Raw genomic sequence first — 25,486 nt, 5'->3', positions numbered from 1 at the left:
TCCCCTCCAGTTTCCAGCACCACCATGCTGAAGTGTGTGGAAATACAACATTCTCCCCTCCAGTTTCCAGCACCACCATGCTGAAGTGTGTGGAAATACAACATCCTCCCCTCCAGTTTCCAGCACCACCATGCTGAAGTGTGTGGAAATACAACATTCTCCCCTCCAGTTTCCAGCACCACCATGCTGAAGTGTGTGGAAATACAACATTCTCCCCTCCAGTTTCCAGCACCACCATGCTGAAGTGTGTGGAAATACAACATTCTCCCCTCCAGTTTCCAGCACCACCATGCTGAAGTGTGTGGAAATACAACATCCTCCCCTCCAGTTTCCAGCACCACCATGCTGAAGTGTGTGGAAATACAACATCCTCCCCTCCAGTTTCCAGCACCTCCATGCTGAAGTGTGTGGAAGTATTGGAGGGGAGATGCCATCCTTTCCAGCAGCAAAAGCTACTAAAATGTCTTGTTGTGCGGTAAACATGTGCTCTGGCATTTCTTAAAGGGCTGCCACTTTTCTAGTTTAAGAAAGTTTTCTTAAACTGTCATTAAACTAGAAAAATGGTGCTGCAGTTTAAGAAATGCTATTTTTTTTTTAAGGAAAAAGTATGTAGTAGAGTTTGACACCACACAAGTGCCATAATTTAACTCCTTATTTTGACGTGCTAAGACTGGGACATTAAATCAATTGTTGAATGGTTCATTTGGGGGACTCCCCTATGTGTGTTGAACTGGTGCTGCCCTGCATTCCTGAGGTTTGCTAGGTCTGTTGTATATCCAACAATCAGCCGAGGCTATCATGTCCCTGCACCACATTCTTTCTTTATCAGAATATGGTGTTTTTATGGAAAGTGCTCCTCCCTCATGGAAGAACACTTTCCCACATTTGCACACAGCTCAGAATCGCCCCGCAGTATCATCGTCATATACCGCTCCTCCATAATGCATCCCTATGATCCGGTTACCTCCTTGTGATAAAAGGTGGAGGCACAAGGACCTTTTATGGATCTAAGGGACTACATTAGATTTCTTGGAATCCCACCCCTTTCCATGAAAAGATGCAGTGTGGATGGGCAATATTCTAAGCTAGCTGTGTGGAAGACACAGGCATAAGTTGTATTGACCAACCGCATAAACTGCAATGATAACCTTACTTGTTCCTTTCTGTAATATGCCTCTTATTGACACCATGCCTGTAACTAAACTCATGCAAGTAACAGCGCCTCAATGCCACTGGGCTGCTTGCGCGTTATACAAATTTAAATAAATAAATAAATAAATATCTAAGGATTTATTAGTCACTAATCAAACAGAGAATGTGTGAGATAGTGATTTGCACATGTTTTTTGTACATCTAGTTGGATTGTGTGCTGGGATGCTTGGGCACACTTTAGCGTGAGAGGAGATGTTTTATAATTCTCTCTGCCCCCCAAATTACCATGTGAAATTAAAGATAAGAACGGACCTCAATAAAAGAAGTCCCATATTTGGAAACGAAAACAAAGAAAAAATTGCAAAAATGTAATCACAGATAGCTGCTAGATCATGTGTGAATAGGTTGTGCCTTCTCCATTTTTGAGGCTTTGTGGTAATAAGGCTAAGTATATGTAAACACTTCAACACTAGATATGGCACGCATTAAGACAGCCAATAGTTTGGGTTGTATGGTGAAACATTTTCTGAGTTCATGCACAGAGACACTTTAGCAGATGGGGCATGTGTCCAGGGCAAAATAGAGAATGGGGAGGTTGAGGGATGGGTGAACACATCTGAATGGGTAAAGAGTATGGATCTGGGGGCATCAAATATTTAGAAGACAAATTAATGAAAGGTTAAGTTCATAAGAGTGTCAGGATTTCTGGGCTGATAAATGCATAAGTCTGATATTCATGAATGGATAATTGAATAAGCATATAATAATTGAATTTGAGGATGAGTGAAAAAGTGAGTGTAACTGAAGTCAGTGATAGTTGGTTATTTTTCTCATTGGAGGAGCGTTAAGCTTTCCCCAAACTAGTGGTAGTGGCCGCGCCAGCCTGTACCCTCGAGTATACTCGTCCATTTTACATAGACTTCAATAATAGCCTGGCACTTAAGAGGTTAAGTGGGTTTGGATGGGAGCCCTCTGAGAATAGGTTTTAAAACATGGTTGAAAAGGTTATTTTTTTCCGTACAAATATTGAAGAAAAGCTGGATAAATTGCCATAGAGCTTACAACTGTTTCTGTAAGGTAACATGAGAAAAAAAAGCTAGATGTTATGTCAACAACAGTACACAGGAGCATTGTTTAACATTTTTATGCCGCCTGTGCCCTCAATATATACCGGTACTGCCACTGTGCAAAGCACTTGGTCATGATGCTTATGCCTACAAAATAAACCAGCATTGTAATATACAACCTTTTTTATTGTGCCTGTCAATTATATGGCAGTTTCCCCCCACCCCTGTAAAGCAATTTGATTATGGTACCCATAATATATAACATCATTCCACTGTAAAAAAAAAAGTGTTCATGCTGTCTGTGGCCAAATATATGCCAGATGTTTTTCACAGTATATGCCATAATTCCGCTGCATAGAACGTGCTCTTACTGCTTTGATCCACTATATATTCTGGAACTCAACTGAAAATACGCATTCACACTCCCAGTGCATCCCACGCCCCTCACTCAAACACTAAAACATTCAGTTATTCATTCACACATGCATCCATAAACACACATTCACACCCATACACGCTCATACACATTCTCATTCACTCATGCAAGTTGATTCAAACTCTTCCACAAACAGGCATGCACACATGGAAAACATTTTTATAACACCTATATCTTCTGCCATGCTGATCTTACATTCCGTGGACCTCCTTTTGTCTGGCCCTTCGTCTTGTGGGGCAGGCACTATCAGACCAGCTACCCAAGCCACCAAGTGGGCAGCAAGGCCCATAGTGAATTTCATATTTGTTTAGCCTGCTCTGAGCCCCACGAGAATATCGGTGGTGTCAGGTGGGTCGGAAGAGGACTCGGTATAGGCAGACTTTGGTATGGTGCCCAGGATGGACAGAGCAGCAACTGTCTATATGTAAAGGCAAGTCCTTGGGAAGGGCTCTTTTTTCTTCTCATGAACAAAAAAGTGATGGGCGGAAGGTTTTCAATAAATCTGAACCACTGGCACTGCTCTGGGCAACCTTCCACTAAATTGTTTTTAGTGGTGTCTGCACCATTGCAAAAGATGTCCAGCCATATGCAAATCAGTCAGGAGATATCATGTTTCGGTCAATCTGAGTGGGACGGGAATGCCCAGAAGTGGGTCCTGTGCCTGCTGGGCCCAGAGACCCAAGCTATTCCTCACTGATGGGGCCCAACAAGGCTGAAACATGTCTGGGGGTGCGTGTGGTCTAGTGCACATGTGACCAAGCAGTTCAGGCTGGACTGCCTCTTTTGAGTTGGGACCAAGCCTGATTTGCATATGATCTTTCCCTTGTGCAAAGGGTTGGCAGCTGAAGCACGATGGTCTGGAGTGTTGGCCAGAACAATGCCAGAGGTTAAGATTAATTATAAGCCTTCCAGCCATCACCTCTTATTTTGCTATGGTCACCCGGATTGGGACGGTTATGCCCAGATGTGGATCTTGTGCCTGCTAGGCTGAGAGAACCAAGCTACTCTTCACTGATGATGCCCAATAAGCCCAAAACATGTCTGGGGATGCTTGTGGTCTTTTGCAGAAGGGATGTGACCAAGCTGTTTGGGCTGGACTGCCCCTTTTGTGGTGGAACAAAGCCTGATTTGTAAATGTCTTTCCCCTTTTGTAATGGCTTGGCAGGCGAAGAACGCTGGTCTGGAGGGTTGCCCAGAGAAATTCCGGAGGTTATTAATTTTCAACCTTCCAGCCATCACCTGCTTTGTGTTGCTACCTTGTATCATTACGCAAATCTCCAAAACCCCTACATATAGAAATGCCAACTTTCAGCCAAAACTTAAAAGGCGGGGGCATGTGGGACACATTAACCACTTAAAAACAAGAGAATCTTGAGAGGAGCACATGAGATGCATCTCTTGCGTGTGCCAAGAAAACGTAGAAAGTTTAAGACGTCTTTCTTCATAATGGTCTCTTCTGTGGGAGGGTAACATGACAAGAAATAAAGTACAAGAAGGACTATAGACTGACATGCAGGTAACCAATTTTCGTCTACAGGAAATAAGGTGGTAGGGTTGAATATACCCCAGTAGGGATTACCCCATCTGGGGAGGCATTATGGGAAGATCTCAGGCCTGGCCATTAACGCTACTGTAAGGCAGATCTAGCTTGCGCTTGGCTGGTTTATAGAATGGGTTATAGTAAATATGTCGAATGACATTTTTTCGAATGCCATTATGTTGGAAAAAAAATGCCGAATAAATTATTGCATTTTTTTTTTAATGGGGGTTCCCCCAACCCCCTGTTTTTTTTATTTACACTTTATTTTTACTAGCTAAACCAAAAAAAAATATACAAATAAAAAAAACACATTCGAAATTATTTTTTTTTCGCCATTATTTTTTTCCACATTATTGCATTCGAAAAAATGTTTGACATTTTAACTAGATACCTTATAGAATATGGGCATAAAGAAGGAAAGGGTTAATGGATAGTGTTCAAGTTCAATGCTGAGTGTATCCGTTCACTTTTATGCGTGGTTGAGGATTAAGGTCACATTACACTGTGAATTTACAACAGTGTTATAACTAAAAGCGTTATTAAATACGACATACCTTTCGGAAGAAAGGAGTTTATGAAAATATCCTAACACAAGGGTTCAATAGGTCCTTTGATTTTGGTCAAGGGTTCCTTTATACATCAGAATAAATTGTATATAAAAAAAAAACAACGGAGTGTTTACACTACAATTGTATTTGTTGTTGTTTAAATTGTTTTTGAATTATTAATGTGGGAAGTTTGCACTTTTTTGCACTTTTTGCACTTTTTGCAGGTTTTGTACTTGTGTACTTTAAGGTCGTTTGGTCCATTAGTGGACAATTGTCCACTAAGGTTACATCAATCAAAGTGAAATATAGACCTTTAGTACAGCGATAAAGATGAATTTTTATGTTCATTGATGATTGTTCTTAAATTGCCAGGCTGTGTTTAATAATTGTGTTTTAGAACTTTATACGTGAATTAGGATGATTGTGAAAAAATATATTTATAATAAAAAATGTGTTTTAAGACTTTACCAGTGTGTTACCCAGTACCTATTTGGTTCACGGTCTGGGTGTTCTTGTTTCGCTGAGTGGGAGTGAGGAGAGGAGATTGAGGAATAATTTGATTAAGGAAGACTGACGCATTGGTTCCTTGGTTTCTGATTGGGTTGTTCTAAAGGGTTGGCCCTCTGTGTCTTTAAACTAGCCCATAGTCTCCCTTTTGTTGTTGTTGAGGATTAAGGTCAGAATGTTGACTTCCTAACTCTGTGTTCTCCTGGAGTCTTTCACGAATTTCCCCCACAGCACGCTACGAGTTGGGAGACTCCTGTTAGGGAACGCAGATTCGCCTGAAGCTTCTCAGGTCCTAAGTCCAGACAAGCCTCGCTAATTCTTTTCTGTAAACCAGGGTATGATTTTGTACCCGAGGACCATCCATGGAGTGTGCCTTTCCATCTAGTCACATTTTTGATAATTGCACTTCCTTTGTCGTTGATTTCATCCTGTTTTTTCGTGCCCTTCACTGTCGACACTGATGTTGTCGTTTTCACCACGGAGCCGCTCTTTTTGTTCTTCTGAAACATACTGGCAGTTACATCGGGTGGCCTTATTATGCAAGAATTTGTTGACTCTAGCAGTTGTATCTGTGATATCTCTTTGGTCTGCGATATTTGCTGTACCTCTGTGTTGCCTCAAGTGTTTGTTTCGACAATCTGGCAAGACGGTTTTGTTTCTGGTACTTAAATGGTTGGCATCAGACGTTTGGGCTCTGTGTTTTACGGTTCCTTCTGTGAAGTTAACTATGCCAGGATGGTTTGGTACTTGACTTTAGGGTGTGAGATTACTTGCTTTGAATAACTGCTCAAGGGTCAGAATGTGCTTCTTATGCGTTTCTTTGAAGGAAAGCATCTGTTCATAGGCCAATCTGTGCAATACCTTTCATCAACGCTCTCAATACACTTTCATTACCTTGGATACACGTGCTACTTCCTGGGGCCTCAGCTTTTGGCGTAAATATTATTATATGCTATATAAGATAAACTAGAGATCTTTTGGACATTTTCCCTTTGGTGGACGTACACGTCTTGAAGGCTCTTCTCAAATAGATCTGCTTCAAATTCTGAGGGTCTGGTCATTTGGTTATTCTGAATGTGATACTGACTTGCCCTGTCCATTTTGAAGTTGTCCTAATATTACTGAGTCTCGTCAGTGCCTCCAGGAGTCCATGTGATGTCTGGCTGGTAGTGGGGACCTTGGCTGAGCTGTCCTCTCCAGGCTCTTCGGCGCAGTAGTTACATTCTGTGCTATGGTATCTACACCCCACCTGCTGTGCAGTCTTCTTTCTTCTTTCTCTGGTTTGCTTTTCAACAGCAGTGACTGAAACCATTGTTCACAACTCTCAAATATGGCTACCAGCAACCCTGTTATCTCACAGGAGACTGTTGGCTTGTTTTTTTCTCTGATTTATTCTGTGAGTGGGTCTCTCATTCTCGCTCTCTGCCGCTTCTCCAGCATGAAATTGGGAGCATTAGCCAACTCTGCCTCAATCTCCATTTCCCCCTTAAAATGTATTGGGGAATGGGTAGTTCTACTCACACTTGGGTTGAGGGGGCTTATATTTATTAATTTGTTTGGAATGCAACACGTTGGATGCTGCCTCTCATAGCACTGTTAAGAATTATTATTTTTTTCCTCTGTTTCTTTGAATAATACCGCTGGAAATGGCGCATAAAAGGAGCTTCCCCTTGCAGTGATCTCTATCGCAAACCCTGCAATTCAAGCTCCGAGAACGCGAAGCTAAGGGAACTTCATTGATAATTAGCCAGACAAGCATCCTTCAACCTCAACCTGGATTAAAACGTCAGACTACGCTCCTCAGATCTTAGCTCAGTGACCAAAGTCATAAAACTATGATATTTCAACTTGCTTTCTCCAACCACACCTCACCACTGGTCAGCAGTAGCCACCTCATAGTATTATGAACGAGGCTGCTGGCTGTGGCGACTCAAGATGACAGACAAAATCCATCTGGTTCAAGCAGTCATCCTCGCCAAAATGGACTACTGCAGTAGTTTCACGGGTCAAGCCCTAACAACAAAATCTTGGGGGGGGGGTGCTCATTAACATATCAATTGAATGTGTCCTCACCAGAAATTAGCATATCAAGGTGCCCTCTGAAAAAAGTGGGGGGACTCCGTCCACCCACGTGTACCCTCGACTTGAGCCCCGAGTAGTTTACTTGGACTCCCCAAAAATTGATGTATTTATTTATTTATTGGTTTGATATCAATATAGCCAATTGGCTTTGTAAAACAACATAAATACACAAAATCTAAAAAAAGACTCCCCAATAAACAAATTGCATGACTGCAGGCGATCCAAACAATTAATGTACCTTCTCTCTGATGCCCTAAAGCTCACATTGTCTACCCATCGGGTACTGAACAGACTTCAAAGTATTGAGAACGAACCGGTGGATATTGCACGTTTAAATCCATGGTATAAGGTGGAGAGGTTGATGTCCAATTCGTTTTTTTTTGCTGTGAGCCTAACGTTTCCTTTTTTCTTTGGGTTCTTTTCACAAAAGAATGGCAGTGTCTCACGTCCTGCAGCCTCGTGCTTGGAGCAGAGTAGTTGGGACATCAAAGGGGATATTTAGCACGTGGGAGAACATCATAGTGTCTTCTTCCACTATTTGACATCCTCTGCTACCACCATTTGCTCACTACCTCTCACACCTCTTGAGGTTGAGGACTGGAGACCTCACTCACATACTGGAAGAGCATATATAAAATGCAATTTTGATTGGCAGCAATGTCACCCTAAGGGCACAGCAAGGCTGCCAGGTCCTGAATGTGTCAATGCCTTGCTAGTCTTGTTGTTACACAGCAAAGCGGGGTGTCCCGCAAGCACCTGCTTGCTAGCACACCGGCCTGCTCGATAGACACTTACTCTAGGAGCAGTGGTCCATTCCACATCTTCACTCAGAAGCAAGTGGAAGCAGCAAAAGGTCAACAAGCAAGTAAACGTGCTTTGAGACAAGAGCACCAATATCAGAGGTCTGTGATGGGGAAAGAAGCTCACAATTCACACACTGTGGAGTAGGGAAGTCACATCAGTGCACCCACAACCTGCCATGAGGATTTCGACTGTTCACAGAGCTCAGCCAGTCATAGCAATTATACTGCATTAAAATGAATACCATATGCTCATGCCGTGGGGTTTTTGTTTCAATGGTTGGCACCATTTGGCGTGGTGTCATTGACAGATGACACACTGAGGAATTGTCATCTGGCAATGGAGTACAAGCTCTGGCTTTATTATTTGTATTCATTAATAGAATGATGCAGGTAATTCCATCTCAGAAACGGTGATCTGCTAACCAGATCCCCATTTCAAAGGTTCAAGCCAAAAGCATAATGACACATGTCTCCTGCGGCATCAGTCTCCTGATCTGCAGTGTCTGCTCTCCAGTGGCACAGGGGAGTTTTAGAGGTCACTGTCACTCCAGAATAGAGGCTGCATTTAATGAGGAAATTAGGAATTACTATTCTGGTGGCATTTTAATCTTTAAACATGAAGCCATGCCAGAGTTTAGTAAATGGTGGATAGTAATGCACATAATATAAAATGCCAGACCTGATTTTTATCGTACATGTGTCAACACTGAGCCGAGACCAGCTATGAAAGGATTGGGGGTATTCTGGTCAGAGAATCTGGGCCTGCCAGCCTATAGGGCAAGAGACTGAGAGTACCTCTCCTTTGATCCTTTGTGAGGTCTAGTAACACTTCTTTCTAACAGGATAGATTCACAGCAGGAGCTGTCCTTGTAAGCAGGAATCAGGACTAGACTCACACCAGGTTTTTGCATACTAAGGGGCCTTTGGTCCTGTGGGTATGTGAAGGGGGCAGAGTTATAGATTAGTTAGGGAGAGCGCAACACAAGTGGGGAAGTGTTCCACCATTTTGTTTCTCCCCGTACTTCTCCTTCCTGTCTACTCCACTTCCTTTAGCGCAAAGCACTTTGTGTATGATGTGAGGTGGCAAAGACCATGTGTCACCAGAGGAGGGAGTGGACTTGTTAAAGCAGGCTTGCTTTTTTCCCAATCGCCTGTGGACTTTTGCTTATAAAAGAGGGGGTGCCCTACTCCTTCTTGGATTCATCTTTGAACTTCAACACTTCAAGAAGAATTAGTTTGGATCCTGTTGGGAGAGCAGTCTTTTCAAAGTCCTCCAGTTGTGATGTAAGTAGAGGTGTTGCAAAGCAGAAACAAGCTCTGCTCTCCGACTATCCCCAGGGAACATTAGAGGTGACCTGCTACTTGAGCAAGACCCACCTCTATGCAAGCTACACCAGTAACTCAATGTAGGTGAAGGACTCCTGCAGGGGTTTACCAGCCTCCCCCGTGTTTGAGAGAATGAGAACAATTAACTTTCTTGCCTCTCAGTCCCTTTACTGGGACTCACAACCCAAGAACAACATCAGCCAGGATTCCTGTGTTTTGACAATCAAACCACTTTGAGCCATGTTACAAATGCTGATCAACACATTTAAACCATCAGGACCCTCCGTTGCTGCTTTTGGTGCTCTCCTGATCTTCGAACCGCTCGCACAGTGCCAATATAATTGGTTTGTTGATGTATAACTGCCAAGAACAGCAAGAAGATTCTATTGATTCCAAACTGCTCCACTGGTCCAAATGTGGGTTCTAGAAACTGCTTAGGTCACTTTTGACCCCAATTGCTCACAACAGCATCCTTTCATGCACATTCTGGTTTTTGAGTCCCTTTTACCCCGGTTTCACTACCCAGAATGCTGCATTTTTCTGTCTTTGCTCGTTCTGTGTTATTTGCATAGGGGGGATTTTTGTAGTGGTTTTCTATTTAGTTATTATTGCATGTGCTGTGTTTAATTAAAATATAAGCCTTCAGGAGGTCAAGGGTATGGGTGTTGGCATCCTGCAGGGTGCCTCAGGAGGTGTTTTTCCAGGAAGGACGCTATTGCCACTTGCTGTGCACTGCCATTAAGCCCCACCCACCATTCCTGTAAAAACTCCAGTAACCACCCGCGAAGTGTGATGGCTGCGGGAGGTCAAGGGTGTGGGTGTTGTGGTCCCGCAGGGTGCCTGAGGAGGTGGTTATCCAGGAGGGAGGATGTTGTTGCCACTTGCCATGCAGCGCTGTTAAGCCACTTCCAACAGCCCTTTAAAAACTCCATTAACCCCCCATAAGGTTGGAGCCCATGGGAGGTCAAGGCTGTGGGTGTTTGTGTTCTGCAGGTTTGCGGGCCATTGGGGGTGTGTGTTCTACCTTGGTGCTTTACCTTCCCATTATTTTTATTCACCATTCCTGAAGACTGAAAGTTGCATCTGCAAGCTGTGCCCGCCTCTGGTGTCCTGCTCCGCTCTGTTCTACTCCACTTCCAACTTGGGACCAATAAGGGAGTGACATGGACCTGTAAGGAAGGTAACCACTGAAGCTGGATTCATTATAGTCCTATAATACTGGGGAAATATTTGATAACATTGAGTTCCTGAGGCCTCACCATTATGCTGTATGAATAGAATCTTCGAGCCATCATCACTGCGCTACATCTTCATTAGCATGACTACACCTCTCCATCCGGAACTAGCCCAGGAACTCGCTTGGGAACTCATGGAGTCACCTACTTCTCTCCCTGTATTTGGACCTGAGATCGGGCTGGGATTTGGGCTCGGCTCGTGGTCCAAACAGAAAATTCTGTCCTCAAAGAGGAGCAAGCAACCCCTAAATCCAAACTCTGTGGCTCTCTGAGCCTCTGATTTAACAGCCTCCAACGTAGCCGAGGTTGCTTCTTCCTTTGGGAATACCCATCTACTAATCAGTGACATTGAGCACTTCTTGGGCACACCCAGTGCCCTCAATAGCCTGTGCCATGGGGAGGGGGCAACTGCAGATACTAGTGCGGTCACCAACGCCATCAACGATTCTACGCTGGCTGTGAAAACATCTGACACATTGTCTGGTTTGACAATTGCTGATCTGGGTTTTGAGTTTCGGAGCGAGGGCTGGTCCACCCAACAGGCCCAACATTCGTGTCTATGGGGACTTTAAAGTGCCTTTGGTCCAGTTGTCCCAGCTTTAATCACCCCCGTTTCAATAATCCCTGCTGTCCACCCCCACGATAGGTGGGCAATGTGGCCATTGTACTCCAGCTCAGACCATAATCTATCCAGCAAGTGGGCGGGGGCCAATGTCACCACCCATGACCATCAATGAGCTGCCCTCTCAATCCTCCTCCCCACTAGTTATGAGCTAGGGTAGTGACTTTGTGGGATGCCAGACATGTGTACCACTGGCAACTAATATAGATCTGCCGGACATCACTCTTAGCCCACTAAATTTAAATGAAACGGCTTATGCCATCACTGTGCATAAAAAGGAGGGGGGCCCATGGGTAAACAAGTGCCGTCTCAGCTGCAACCTGGTCCTGAACGGACTCTTTAAAGAAACTGCTCCTGTCCTTAATGGAAGCAGACGGATTGAGAGTAGAAATGGCGAATCCATCGACTAGCCAGAGCGGTGAGAAAAGTTGGAACCTTTGTTGCTGATCCCTATACTAAATCTCTAGACTTAAGGGTGATAATGGCCCTTGCGATAGGAATGGGGTAAAAACTAACAATGTTAGTGTCCAAAGTGGAAAAGGGAATTTATTGTAATTCAGCACCACTTGTTTCTGACCCCATGGGGAAACCGCACTCTAGCCCCAGTCCTATTAAGGCTGTCGCAAAGGTCAGAGGTAAATAGTACTTCCAGGGTAAATAGGACGCCTGTGAAGGCAACAAATGTGCCGACTCAGACCAATAAATCTATCAGTTAACTCCATCAGGCCGTTTCCATCCTAGACTATATTTTTGCAGGGGGTACCCAAGTTCATCTCAAAGTGGCATGGAGGGAGGAACTCCGAAACACATGTCTACATTGGCTTTGTTCTGTGAGGGGTTCTTATTTTGTAACTGGGAAGCAAACTGTGGATTGCACAAGAATTGCCAAAAAGGGGGTGAATGCTTCTGACTTGGTTGTGATAAAACTTTGAGACCCCATCGTAGCTAGGGACAGATTGTGCACCCATAGACCATGTAATCCCATGGCAAAGAGCGCAATCCTACTGAGCCAGCACTTCTGGGACAAAATGCTACAGGAGCCCATACCGTCAGGAGCGAATGCTGTGCCATTAGGGGCAAGGACAGCAGGGCATTCCATGTCTTTGGGTATAAATGGCCGTTGTGGTATTATCTAGGTTGAAAAGTCAATACATGGTCCCAAGTTGATGGGACTTTGAGATTACTCTGTTTTAGGTAATCTATTTATGTTAATACCTGTAATGGGTCTGTTTTGTCATGTATAACTTGTGTGCGACACCTTTTATGGCTCTTAAACGGAATAAAGTTAGACAACTAAAGTGTATATATTTTTGTAGAAAAGTGATCGGACATTCCTTTATTTTGGACAGTTGTACTTTGCTGTTTGGGTTGCTACGGTTTCATATTCACATCCCTCTTAAGAGTATAGCCTGCCCTCGGTCAACGTTATATCCCTCCATTGTTCCTCTTTCACCTTTATGTTTGGGATCACTCTTGTTCTGTAGAAGTCTGAGGGCTGAGTAAGTGGTTTAGACACTACTCATACACTTACTCCTGCGCCGGGGCAGAAGTTATTTAGTCTCAGACACCCCAGCTGATATCTTTGAGTCGGCCGAGTGGGTAGTGTTCAGAAGCAGCCGTGCTGACCCAAAAAGGTGAATGAGGCTCCTCTTTTCTATTGTTATCTAAATGCAACGATCATGCGTCAATGCCATTCAGCACTGGAATTGTATTGTATGTTTAAAAATAAATCTAACCAAACCTGAATTCAATGTCCCCCATGTCAGCTCCTCACACACAGATCCAGTCCAGATCCAACAATGTCCGTGGAGGACTTCTCCCCCATGCTTACTCATTGTGCAAAATCAATGGGTAGCCACATTGATGCCAATCTCTTGTTAAAAGAACATGTCTACATGAACTTGCTCGGTACCAATTCAACATCTTCAAATAAAATCAATCAATATATACCCCTAATTTCGTGTATCTTAGAATTTATACAAATCGCCCGGCCATATTAAGGACAGGTTATTTAAAAAGCTTCTGCCTTTGTTTGCAGCCATGAGAGGACTTTATGAACACACATGGACGCTTATCTTTACTGCCGCTGTTGAGACTTATACAATGAGAGTAATCTCGATGATTTTGTATGGAAGGGGTCTGCAACCTCTGGCTCTCTAGGTATTTTGGACTACAATTCCCATGACCCTTCACCATTGACTAGGGCTAATTGTGTAGGGGTAATTGATTTGTAGTCCAAAGAGCAGTAAAGTTTGAAGAACCCTATTGTATGGGACTGAATGAAGGTAAGGTCCGATCTCCCTGACCAGTTCCTTACCCAGAGGGGTGTTTAAAAAACACATTTTGAGTCTTCCAATGGCCATGCCGAGCCAAGAATTGAGACCAAATTTGGCATGAATTCCTTGACGTTCCTATTCTTAATTAAATAGGCCTTACTGTTTATAAAGATCTTGTTCGCATAAAACAGTACACTATTATGTATAATGAGGAAAGCCTTAGTATTGCAGAACACATTATGTTTAACCCCTTAAGTGCTAAGGACGTGTATGCTCGTTCTTTTTGCATAGACTTGATTACACCTCAGCAGTAATTTGCTTGAATGTGAAACCTTCATTAGGGAAAATTAATTGCAAATTGCTAGACAGGCCAATGCTAGATGATAAAATAAAAGTGAAGGTTCCCAAATGGGGTTGTGAATCATTTTAATTATTGAACAGAAAGACTATTTTTAGAATATTTAAAGATTTCTCCGGAACTTAAGAAAAATGTCTCATTTATAGGCAAACATGATACTTTCAAGAATTTTCAGCTAAACATGCTGGAAATCTTGGGAGATGTTAGGACTAGAATGTGCAAATGTGGAGGGAAAATCAAAACTTTGAGACACATTGTTTAGTGAACGTTTGCACGCACTTTCCATTAGGAGGAATATTCTCGGACGTTTTGTGCCTTATCAAGAGACTCAGGGACGTCATTTAAGGTTTGCAAGGGGTAGCACTTGCGACCCCTGAGGTCTCCCTGGCTACCCACACCAAAAAAACGTTTTTTTTTTATTGAAGCTCCTGGGCTGTGGCCAATGCCATGTGCCTCTTTGTTTCTACAGTGGCTGGCTTTCTTGTTCAGGCTTCTTAAAAGAAACAGGTTGTTCCATAAATGTAACACTGAGGAGTGACCATAAATAAGAAAGAATAGGAATAACAAACAATTTGTCTTTCTGGAATTCTGTACAATAATTGCTAGATTCATGAAAGGTTAATTTCAGGCACACTTCAGGGGACGAGTCACTGATTTAGTCTGTTCTTAAACACCTCAAATTCACAATGTAGACAAAATCTTCCAAAAAGCATTGAGTAGAATAAGCATGCATTTCAGACTATGGCCCTCATTAGGACCCTGGCGGTAAGGGGTTTGCGCCAGCGTTAGCTGCGCCGACCCCTTACCGCCAACTACGAGTTCCCATAGCGCCATGGTCATTTTTCCGCCCGCTTTTTGCGGGCGTAAAAATCCATGGCGCTATGGGACCTTGGTGTTAATTACGCCACCGTAATTTACGGTGGCGTAATTAACGCCTTCCCCACTCCCATTGAGCCCTATGGGGCCGAAATGGGAATGGGGAAGGGTAAATGGGTCAATGGGGACTTACCGCCCCGCCGACCTCGGAATGGGGCGGTAAGTCCGCCATCCGCCATGGCGTAAAGGGACTTTGCGCCATGGCGGAAAAGTCCGCCGACGGCGGAAAAAATCCGCCAGGGTCCTAATGAGGGCCTATGTATTTTGCTTTTCGCAAGTTGCAGTTCTAGCATATTTTTTCTGCCGATACATATGGTGATCCATTCTTGTATGAAATATATATCCTGTTACAGCAGGGGTGCACAACTGATTTTGACAGAGGGCCGAAAGTACCTTACATTTATTTATTAAATTTATATAGCGCGCAGGCAGCCCAGGGGCATTGTGGCACTGTTACTTGCAGGAAGACTTAGTTACAATGTGAGCAGGTTGTGCCTTGGGTTACATTAAGGCAGTGACCTGTGATCAGATATATCACATAATACATCATACAATACAATTATGAGGGCTAGGCCATGTAATTGTTAGATGAACAGGGTCGTTTTCAGGGTTTTCCGAAAGGCGGTCAGTGAGGGTTCAGAGCGCAGGGAGCTAGGGAGGGTGTTCCAGTGTACGGCAGCGAGGTACGGGAAACTGGAGCCCCCTGCTCTGGTCTTTTTTACCCTGGGTACTGAGAGCATGCTGGCATAGGGTGATCTAGTGGGTCTTGTGGAGGAGACCAGGTGGATCCTCTGCGAAAGGTACATTGGGGCGGCAAGATGGACACATTTGTGGGTGATGCTTAGAGCCTTGAATAGGATCCTCTCCTTTATGGGGAGCCAGTGGGAAGCTTTTCTGGCAGCAGTGATGTGCTCTCTTTTGGCAATGCCTTGTGCAGCGCGTAGGGCACTGTTCTGTATTACTTGGAGCTTCTCAAGATTTTTGTTGGAGGTCCCAAGGAAAAGAATATTGCAGTAATCAAGTCGCGAGCCGGTTATGGCCCTGGCTATGTTAGTGCAGGTGTCTTTTGACAGATAAGGTCTGATTGCGTTAAGGAGTTTTGCATGGTAAGCGGCAGAGGAGGCAATGGCGTTTACTTGTCTGGTCATGGATAGATTGGAGTCTAAGTAGACGCCTAGTGTTTTTACCGTGTCAAGTACTGGGATCGTGATTGAGTCAATGGTGAAATGGCTGAACTGAGCATCAAGTTTCTTGATGGTGTCAGGGGAGCCTACGAGTAGGAGCTCAGTTTTGTCGGAGTTAAGGCAGAGGCCATTGATAGCCATCCACATTTGAATTGTGTTGTAGATGTTGTTGAGGGTAGCAGAGTCCGTGTCATAGTTGCCTGTCAGAGTGAGAAGGATCTGTGTGTCGTCGGCGTAGTTGGTGTAAGAGATGCCCATGGCGTCAAGGATGAGGAAGAGGGCTATAGTGGGCTGAAAAGTAAATGTGGGCGGGGAGGTAGGTGGGGCGTGGCAGGAGGCTTTTTAAACCCCCAATTTGTACTAAACACATGGAAAAAGAATGTTTTTGAGGGGTAATGATTTTTATTTGCATTTCAAACTTACATTTTGTACTACACATTTTCCATTGTTATAATTTATTTCTATTTAGTTATTGTATCTCGCCTGTTTAATTAACTTATATATATTTTATTGACCCTAGATACACTATGCCCCATACACTATGCCCCATGGCCCCTTCACCCCAACCAAACACTATGCCCCATGTCCCTCACCCCCAACCAAACACTATGCCCCATGGCCCCCTCACCCCCAACCAAACACTATGCCCCATGTCCCTCACCCCCAACCAAACACTATGCCCCATGGCCCCCTCACCCCAACCAAACACTATGCCCCATGGCCCCCCTCACCCCCAACCAAACACTAAGCCTCATGGCCCCCTCACCCCCAACCAAACACTATGCCCCATGGCCCCCTCACCCCCAACCAAACACTATGCCCCATGGCCCCCTCACCCCGAACCAAACACTATGCCCCATGGCCCCCTCACCCCAACCAAACACTATGCCCCATGGCCCCCTCACCCCCAACCAAACACTATGCCCCATGGCCCCCTCGCCCCCAACCAAACACTATGCCCCATGTCCCTCACCCCCAACCAAACACTATGCCCCATGGCCCCCTCACCCCCAACCAAACACTATGCCCCATGGCCCCCTCACCCCCAACCAAACACTATGCCCCATGGCCCCCTCTTCCAACCAAACACTATTCCCCATGGCCCCCTCACCCCAACCAAACACTATGCCCCATGGCCCCCTCACCCCCAACCAAACCCTATGCCCCATGTCCCTCACCCCCAACCAAACACTATGCCCCATGCCCCCCTCACCCCAACCAAACACTATGCCCCATGTCCCTCACCCCCAACCAAACACTATGCCCCATGGCCCCCTCACCCCCAACCAAACACTATGCCCCATGGCCCCCTCACCCCCAACCAAACACTATGCCCCATGGCCCCCTCACCCCCAACCAAACACTATGCCCCATGGCTCCCTCACCCCAACCAAACCCCCAACTCAGCACACACACAAACATGCACCCATACAGACCCGAACCCCCCACCCCAGCACACAAACATGCACCCATACAAACCCGAACCCCCCACCCCCAACTCAGCACACAAAATACATTCAAATACAAACATTCACACACACCCCCACATCTCAACATACACACAAAATACATTCAAATACAAACATTAACACACCCCCCACATCTCAACATACACACAAAATACATTCAAAATCATTCATACACATCCGACACACCCCCCCACCCCCGCATCTCAACATACACACAAAATACATTCAAATACAAACATTCACACACACCCCCCCACATCTCAACATACACACAAAATACATTCAAATACAAACATTCACACACACACCCACATCTCAACATACACACAAAATACATTCAAATACATTCATACACATCCGACACACCCCCCCACCCCCGCATCTCAACATACACACAAAATACATTCAAATACAAACATTAACACACCCCCCACATCTCAACATACACACAAAATACATTCAAAATCATTCATACACATCCGACACACCCCCCCACCCCCGCATCTCAACATACACACAAAATACATTCAAATACAAACATTCACACCCCCCCCACATCTCAACATACACACAAAATACATTCAAATACAAACATTCACACACCCCCCCACATCTCAACATACACACAAAATACATTCAAATACATTCATACACATCCGACACACCCCCCACCCCCGCATCTCAACATACACACAAAATAAATTCAAACACAAACATCCATACACATCCGACACCCCCCCACCCCTGCATCTCAACATACACACAAAATACATTCAAACACAAACATTCATACACATCCGACACACCCCCCCACCCCCGCATCTCAACATACACATAAAATACATTCAAATACAAACATTCATACACATCCGACACACCCCTCCACCCCCGCATCTCAACATACACACAAAATACATTCAAACACAAACATTCATACACATCCGACACACACAAACATTAGGAAAAACAAACCCGACACACAAACACAAACAGACCACTTACCGGAGACGTGCTGGAAGGCAGGCAGGTAAGCGGCAGGTAAGCTGGAACGCTGGAATCGCACTACGACTGGCGTGGTCCAAGGCTGAAATGCCTTCCGGCATCAAGCCTTATGGACCACGCCAGCCGTAGTGCTGGCCCTCCATTGGTGCAGCACACACGCATTACGTGGCTCGTAGGAGCGACGTGATGCGTGTGTGTGCTGAGCCAATGAGGGCCAGTGTTTTCCCCGGCCCGGAAGACAACAAAGACTTTCCTAATGGAGGGCGGCCGCGGGCCGCCCTCCATTAGGAAAGTCTTTGTGCCTTGCGGGCCGGTCAAAAGGGCATGGTGGGCCGCAACTGGCCCGCGGGCCGTATGTTGTGCACCCATGTGTTACAGTGATATTGTAACCATACTTTTTATAGTGTACTTAGAAACAATGCTATGTGATGCCACTTCCTGTTTTGTCAAGGGGTAAACGGTTGTGTTCCATTGCTTCCCATGATGTCACTTTTGGGTGGGGTCAAATGACATCACTTCCTGTGATGGGTCATGTGATGTCACTTACCCTACGCCTGGCATTTTGGTGAAATGACGTTAGAGACTCTGACAGCGAAACATTTATAGTTGTCACTGTTAAATTGCATAGAAATAGACAAGTGCGTAATTTAGATGTGGCGCTATGATGTGGAAGTTGATCTACCCATTCCAGTTAATTCTTAATAGTTTGTTGATAGCGTGGTCCATATTGTTACTGTTATGGATATCTAACGTGTTTTACCTCATTTGTAGAAAAATCGTATAATTAACTAAAGTGCGATTAAAAAACAAGCACTGACAAAGTCGACAATTTGGGCTTTTTAATGCGCATAGGATAGGCATTTTCCAGGGACTGCCATGATCTATTAATATGGAAACAGCTGCAAAATAGTTCGAGTCCCAGGGCATATGAAATCTGCACCAGGCAAATACCTATATACAAGCGAAAACTGTTGGATTTGCCAAACTTGCTTTTACCGGGACTTCAGTGGAAAGCTGCTCATAATGCCTATAAATCAAGGACCTTAAGGCCCACTTAGTTAAGAGATTGTATTTCTTCAATAGCGCGTTATTGGCTGCAATTAAGCCATTCCCTCTCTGAAGATTGCATTGAGGAAACACTAGCAGGAACTTACAGAACAAACTCTGACAGTACTGCTTGATCAAGCTAGCTCAAAGAGATCCCTGGAGGATGTGTTTTAGGTGGGGAGCGGCGGGTAGTGGGACGAAATGACACCTGGAAGTAGCACGGCCATTAGCATTCAATGCTAGGTAAATAACAGAACAGCACCCACAAGTTGATTGTTCCTCCTCACATCCCATCTCTCTCCTAGATGAACTCCAATGCAATAGTTTAAATGTACAGTTGATGCTTTAGTGCCACCAAATAGCCAAAACTTAAAAAGCTACAACTTTAGAAGAATGCCTTGAGACAGGATATTGGCAAATATGCACCACAAAAGCATGGAGCAAGATTAAAGTGCAGCCTCTCGTCGGGCCCATGCCCCTGATCTGTCTTACTCCTCATGTTTGGGGGACATCAGTGGCAGTCTATTCTAGCGCAGGTATGATAGGTTATTTTTTTTATTTTTTTATTTTATATGGTTTATTACAAACCTTTCAAATACAGCACATTCATTCACATTTATATCAACGTTACTGAAATGAAACTCTTCACATTAAATTCATGTTCTAAAGAGACCGATCTTACAAGGCTATAAATGAGGGAGAAGCTGGAAATAAAACAAAAAAGTGGACATCATCTTTAGGCCACACAGTTAATAAAAATGTATGATAATTAAAAACAAAGAAGAAAAAGCATAATATTTTTACAGTTTCTCATTTAGCGATTGAAAACGCAGCACTATTTCTTCAAGAAAGAATCTCAATGTAATGGTCAAAGCTCTATCAGTCTCGTCGAACATTATCTGCCACCAATCTACAGCGGTTAACATTGGCCGTTTTTCAATGAATCTTCCCAGATGTTTTGTTCTTTCTCGTCTGAGTGATGGACAAAACAACGTTAAATGTTTTGAGGTTTCTTCCTTGGCTTTACAAAGTCTGCATTGATCACTCATTATTACTTCCAGCCAAGAGGTTTGTTTTTTAACTTTGTTTTAAACAAGTTTAAACGGAATTACATCTACAATTTTCTTCGATGTAAATCCAGAAATAATTTCCAGAAGTTTTGAATTTTGTTAAGGGCTCTTTTCTCTTGTGAAACGCATTTCATTATTCAATGGCTTCTTTTTTGGTCACAGGTTTAACACCAATCACGTTTCCATAACATTTTTTTTGCATGATCTGGGTTTGTCTTTAATGTATCTAAGTTGATATCGAGATCTAACATAATGTCTCTGCAACGTTTCATCCATAGAGCAAAGACTGAGTTCTCGTTGCCAGAGCTAGTTGATTGCAAGATCCTAAACTGTATAGCAGATTCTGTCAACGTAGTTTTCCTGTATAGCGAAAGCATGTTCCAACACACTCGTGCTTTGATGGATGTTAAGCTGAGTTTGTGTCGGATACATGCAGTAGTCGTTCCCTTGGGTAAACTCAAAACTCTGGACCAAAAAATGTTCTCTAAAGAGCTCCATAGCTCTTCTGGGCAGCCCAACGCGGTGGTCAGTCAAAATGTCGAAAATAAAATGTAGAATGACAATAATGTCGAAAAATAAATGTAGAAAAAAAAATGTCGAATTCCCTTTTTTTTATTATATATTTGTTTTGGCGTCCGGGAATAAAAAAAAATAGGTAAAACCAAAAAAAAAAAAAAAAAGTGGGGTTTGGGCGGGAACCCCCCCATTTCGAATAAAAAACATCATAAAATAAAATTCGACATTTTTTTTTCTACATTTATTTTTCGACATTTTGACTTTCTACATTTTGTCTTTCTACATTATCACTATAAACCACCCAACGCGCATTCTGCACCGAAGATTAATGCATGAACCACTTTTTGTTTATAAAAAGCCAGAGCTGGTAAGAGGGAATATTTCCCATATTTCCGATTTAAGACAGCAGCCTGAGTTGACAGGATATGGCATTTCTTTTTAGTTGTTTCAACCCACGGGGAGTCATTGATGTTAGAATTAATTTGCACACCCAGATAATGAACATTCGTTGTTATGTTCAGTAAGGTTTTGTCCATATGCCAACAAAAGTTTGGCTGAAGTTTTTTTCTTTGGCCACTTAGATTTTCAAGAACGAGTATCTCAGATTTAGAGGCGTTAATTTTCAACCCATTAGATTTTACATATTGACCCAGAGCATTACATTTTCTTTGGAGGCCGATTGGTGTTGAATCTAATAATATCAAGTCATCTGCAAACAAGAGATGGCTTATGGACACTGCATTTATTTTAGGTGAGAACAATCTAGGACTTTCAATGGTTTGGTCAATGTCAGAGATAAACAAATTGAAAATGATCGCAGCCAGGGGACATCCTTGTTTGACTCTGCGTTGGGTTTTAATGGGCACAGATTATTTGCCAGAACGATCTAGTCTGATTCTCATTACAGTGTTCGTGTGCAAATCCTTTATTGCCAACAGTAAACTCGGAGGGCAATTCCAATTGATCATCTTTGACCATAATCTCTCATGATCTATGCTGTCGATTATGGCAGGGTAGATCTTATTGCTGGTTCTTAAAGCATCCATCTTCAATATGTTGACAAATAGGAGATTTAAACTACACCCCACTCCTTTAATGAACCCTGTATGTCTCTGATCAATATGCTTACTAGCGGTAGTCCAGCCTAGACACTTGCGTTGTGAGAGCGTAGCATAAATCTTACTTAGGACATCTAGTAGTGCAATAGGGCGGTAGTCTGTTGGATTCGCTCGGTTGCCCTTCTTAAATATTGCTATGATTATTTCCCTTTTCTAGGAGGTCGGTGTTGAACACGCACTTGTGATGCCTTTGAATAGATTATAACATAAGTAGGGCCAGGCCTCCGGATTTTCTTTCAATGTAAGGTTGGTCAGACCATCCGGGCATGGTGCATGTGATATACTTATTCTGTTGTTGGTTTCAAGAATATCCGGAAGTTCAAACTGCAAATCCTACTTATCAAGGACTGGCAATACGGGATCAAGGGACTGGCAATACCGGATCAAGGGAGTTTTCCATCTTCTTATAAAGATGTTCAAAATGGCTTATCCAGTCGTTTTCAGTCACCATATTCGTTTGGAGTGCAGTCTGGGAGTTCTCTTGCTCATTAATTAAAGTCCAAAACTGACGAGCATTTTTGTAAGCATCAATTCTGCATCCTGTTGGAACATAATTGCTCGATGTGACTTGAGCCCGTTTTAATATGACTGTTTACATTTTTTGATGTTCACCAAGTCTTCAGCAGTCGATGGTTTCCCATATGCTCTGATTTTGCCTCTGAGAAGCCTTTTCTGTTTCATAAGGTCGAGATTGAAGGTTATTTATAACAAGCTTAATACCCAGAGGTTTCTAAGCGCAGACCTGGGGATCGAACCTGTGTTCGTCTTGCTTCCAAGGCGAGCACGCTGCCGGTGAGCTATCCTCCCGAGACATATTTACATCATAGAGTTAAGAGTACAACAAACGCAGACCCCCAAATATACACTCAGCTGCTGGTTTTAAGAATAGCTTTTTGGTTGAAGTAGGGTCCTTTTTGTCTAAATGCACTTCCACAGTGCAAGGTTTTTGTAAAGCCACCCGTTATGCTCTAAAGACTACTATTTTTTTAAATACCCCTTTAATCGTGAGTTGGAATTGGACCTAATATTTACCCTATGGGATGCATGGAGAAAACTGCATGGGGTTCATTAACCTATATTTATGTAGTACTTTGTATAAACCCGTCCATGCAGTGGCAACTTAGTATTTTAAAAAGTTGCTTTATTTGAAATGCTGCATGTTTTGGTCATCACCCCCATACTTAGGGTAAGGTGGGGGAAGAGAGGCTTTATGAGGGGAAGAGTAGCAGCTGTCCCTCATTAGGAGAATGGTGAGTGGAAATGAGTCTGTAAGTATAACCAGGGCTCAAGTCGACGTTACACAGGGAGGGAAGGAGTCCTGCCACTTTTTTCACAAGTCCCCCCTACTTTTTTCAGAGGGCACCTTGATATGCTAATTTCTGGTAACACCACATTCAATTGGTCTGTTAATGAGCCCCCCCACTTTCTTTTAGGACTTAGCCCCTGGGTGTACGAGAAGATCTTGCTTTTCCACAGAGTAAGGAAGCATGGATTTGTCTGGAAGTCTTTTGTGTAGTTACAAGGGTGATGTTAGGCACAATAGTAGACAATCCCTGATGGAGTGTGAATATGGTACTATGCCTTGGTGTAAGGCGCTCTATAAATCAATCAATCAATCAATCAATCAATATCAGGGCAACTGGGATGTTCCTTGCTTGGGGATGCCAGTCAGGGGCGGCATGGGCCATCCACTGTGTAATCCACACGTCCGGCCTGCAGGCAGCCGGGGGTTGGAGGAGGGTAGCTCTGCGAGCCAATGGAAATGCTCCATCAGCAAACAAAGGGCAACAACAATAAAATAGTGTATGTGGCATAAACAACCTTTCAATACAACAGCAGGACAAGCTGTGAAATGCATTAATAATGTTACCAGAAACTGAGAGGGTTTTGTAATAATGGATCAAGCACACTCGCTAAAGCCACTTTACAAAGAACATGTTTATATGCACCTGTTGTATAGACATCTTGCGGGTTGAAATACTGAATCAGCCTAGCTGGGATTGACATCTGGCATGTGCAGATTAATGCAGTTGGCCCCTAACTCCCTGGGCTATCTTGGTCTCCTTAAGTGCTATAAGATTCAGCAATTAAAACCTGCAATACGTATTTTTGGGTTTCCGATGGTAAACAGGCAGGATTAGCACAGACCTACCGTAATCCAGACCCTTCTCCGTGATTTTGGCTATAAATCCGGGGTTAGTGGTCTCTGCTAGCGATGCGCAGGCTGCCATCACAAGCCCCAGGACCACACTGTGCGCCATCTTCACCCTCACGGACATTTGCAATTCAGAACCTGGAGCAGGCTGGCTGCACCTCGTGTGGCAACCGACGTTGTGTTGTGTAAAGTTTTCGACAGGAGGGAAGTGAAACAGATTTCAGCAGAATCCGGATGTCACACTCAGAGGCCTCTTACTGGGACAGCCCCGTATTGCAACACTCTGTGGCTAAATGCTTGTGCAAACATACCTGATGTTTGCATCGGCTTAGACGAGAATTCCGGAAATGGCGGCCGCTCCTATAAATACGTTGTAAAAAAGAGATAAAGTGACAACTCCCAGACGAACATGGGACTGAGTGTTGTTCAGTTACATGACCCCAAAAGGGTCAACATGGACTGTACACCGTTCCATAGCTCTCAACCATTTGTGTTGCAAAGGCGGGTGAAACCACCCGATTTTGTTTTTGGCGGGTGAGACTCCCATTGAAATGCATGGGCGTGCAGGAGGCTTGGCGGGTGAGTCAGCCCTTTACAAGGCGGGTGACACCCGCCAAAAGCGTGTGAGTTGAGAGCTATGCCGTTCTGGTACTCGAGCTTTTTCAGCATTCCGATCGCCGAAAGTACTACTTTTGAGTATGTTTTACACGCAGCCCCGATGAGACCTGACTTCCCCTCTGACCCCAGTGCATCCTGCAACCGCACAGTCTGAACACTTAGAAGCCAGTTTCCCAGGTCCTATTGTACTTTATGGTAACATTCACAATTTCTTTCTTAGATGCATAGACATGACTCAGGTATGATTCTCTTAAAAATGCCCCATGGAAGAGGACAGAAATCACATGAAAGTGAAGTGACGTGCAGGAAGGCCAAAATGTTATCAGCACGGCGAAGAGTGCTTTTAGTTTGAGCTATTCGGTTCCGCAGCAGAAACTATTGCATTAGAGTACATGTAGGGAGAAATGGCATATGAGGAAGGACACCCAGCGTGCAGGTGTTTGGTTATTTGCCCACCCATTGACTTACATGGACATGCT

General features: G+C 43.9%; 1 protein-coding gene across 2 annotated transcripts in view; it reads right to left on the bottom strand.

Annotated features, from left to right (window-relative positions):
• The window catches only part of LOC138581218 (bactericidal permeability-increasing protein-like), a 624,704-nt gene extending 600,114 nt beyond the window's left edge, over positions 1 to 24,590 (bottom strand). The window contains exon 1 of one of the 2 annotated variants that reach the window (XM_069652399.1): positions 24,387 to 24,590. In XM_069652399.1, the coding sequence (XP_069508500.1) occupies positions 24,387 to 24,513 (127 nt within the window). In that variant the 5' untranslated portion in view covers positions 24,514 to 24,590. The remainder of the gene's footprint in view (positions 1 to 24,386) is intronic. The other variant, XM_069652398.1, reaches the window with a different exon arrangement.
• Positions 24,591 to 25,486: the final 896 nt, after the last annotated feature.

Source organism: Ambystoma mexicanum, chromosome 3p (genome assembly GCF_040938575.1).
Source record: "Ambystoma mexicanum isolate Mex_15411 chromosome 3p, UKY_AmexF1_1, whole genome shotgun sequence".
NCBI classification, from domain to species: domain Eukaryota; kingdom Metazoa; phylum Chordata; class Amphibia; order Caudata; family Ambystomatidae; genus Ambystoma; species Ambystoma mexicanum.
This window is presented reverse-complemented; position numbering and strand designations above follow the sequence as displayed.